The sequence below is a fragment of the Egretta garzetta genome, unplaced genomic scaffold, assembly GCF_000687185.1.
Source record: "Egretta garzetta isolate BGI_Z169 unplaced genomic scaffold, ASM68718v1 scaffold598, whole genome shotgun sequence".
Lineage (NCBI taxonomy): Eukaryota > Metazoa > Chordata > Aves > Pelecaniformes > Ardeidae > Egretta > Egretta garzetta.
The window spans coordinates 52494-54274 of record NW_009260621.1 but is presented as its reverse complement, the minus strand read 5'-3'; the positions used below and the strand labels follow the sequence as shown (position 1 = coordinate 54274).

Below are 1781 nucleotides of genomic sequence, written 5' to 3'. Positions count from 1 at the left end.
GACTTGTCCTTTACAGAGGACAGGACTCTGGGTACATTCTCCCGGATGAATGAATGAGCCTTCATAACAAGACGAACCTGTAAAACCAAGAGAGTATCAGTTTAATATTCTCACTTTCTCAACTTTCCTATAAAGACTGGATCAAGCATCTTAAGGCAACACCATCAACATCTTTGTTTCTCTCCAATTTACCCTTTTTACAAGGAAAGGGCTGCTTCCTCTGCCCAGAAGCCTGTTTAACTGTCATGAATCTAAAACTCTGCAAGGTGAAACATGCAGTAACAATCATGACTCGGGAGCAGTAAAATACATCTCATTTACACTCACAGGACCACAGCATGCGCAAGGACTCTGAATCACACTAGTAAGCCACTAACCAATTAACATTAACTTATAATTGAAGCAACCCCCCCCAAACCTATCCATTTCAATAGGCCAGTATGTTTCAAAGTCTTGAAACTGACTCTTGAAGTTAAATGTGTTCTACAGCAATTACCACTACAATGGAATAAGGTGGTACCGCACAGAAATAGTTCCTGAAGGACCAAAAGGAGGGCTAGCCCAAAGTTAATTCTTCAAGCCTACACTCTCATCTCTGACCACCCTTGTTTTAACCTGATGATCTGACCAGTCCTCTACACTCTTGCACTCTTCCCCCCCTCCCCTCGAAAAAGAAAATTCCACTCTCCGAGTTCTGACTACAAGAGAAAGACAGTTTCTTCTTGGGAACAGAAAGGGAAACAGGAACCACTTGTTGATTACGTACATGGCTTTTTTTTTTTTTTTTAAAGAGGGATGTTACAGCTTCCTTGTGAACTATGGCACAACAGGTTTTTAGAATTGGTTTTAAGCATTTAACACTCACAAGAGAATTAGAAATAAATGGAATTTCAGCCTTGAAGTATGTTCAGAAACAAACCCCAGTAAAATCTTAAATACAGGGTAAAAAACCTAAGTCATTTCCAGGTCAAAATGAAGTTTACTATCTACTTTTTCTCATTAATCTTGCTGCATTCAAGTCTGTCTTCAAGTCAAAGAAACCCCATACACAGCCATGGTTTAATTTAGTGAATAAAAGCAACACTTGAGTCCTTAGGAAAAAGGACCCTTTCCATTTTGAAAACAAGATTCAATATATCCAAAGATATCAGGGGTAGGGACTTACCTGTTCCAATATTACAATAAAACGGGAAGCTGGAGGCAGGGCATATGATACAGCAATGTAGGTTGGTCCAAATCCAAGCCCAGCTGTTTGGAAGAGTGTGAACAATGTCCCATAGAAAAGAGACCGGAGTACACGATGGGAGGAACTGCAGTAGCCTTGGGCCCACCAGACAAAAAGCTTGTATGGAACAGTAACTGTGGCACAGAACATGCACAGCCAAGTACAGAAGACGACCGGGAACTTTCCAAAAACAAAGACCAAGAGATCAAATCCTAGGACCAGCCTAGAAGGCACAAGGAAAGAGACAATATTCAGTGTCCACTGTTTAACTAGAAATACTTCTACTCCATTAAGTGGCTACAAAGCTTCCGGATCAAAATTGTTTGACAGTCTAGATAGAAGCGACTGTGGCAATTTTCAGCTCAGAAACAGAGGGCTGTCCGTGGCAGATTTAAGTGACCACCCACAAGCACATCAGAAAATAAGAGATGAAGGACTCATGCCATCAATGCTGTCAGGCACAGCTTACCTTCAAATCCCACAGGGCTTAAGCACATCTTTAAGATCAGCATGTGCTTTAAGAGTATGCTCAAGCTCATCCCTGCTAAGAACAAGC

General features: G+C 41.3%; 1 protein-coding gene across 1 annotated transcript in view; it reads right to left on the bottom strand.

Moving 5' to 3' along the window:
• Positions 1-1781, bottom strand: part of SOAT1 (sterol O-acyltransferase 1) — a 25632-nt gene that overhangs the window by 8850 nt on the left and 15001 nt on the right. The window contains exons 6-7 of the mRNA XM_009645284.2: positions 1166-1448; positions 3-77 (exon numbers count right to left, since the gene is read on the bottom strand). Of these exons, the coding sequence (XP_009643579.1) occupies positions 3-77; positions 1166-1448 (358 nt within the window). The remainder of the gene's footprint in view (positions 1-2; positions 78-1165; positions 1449-1781) is intronic.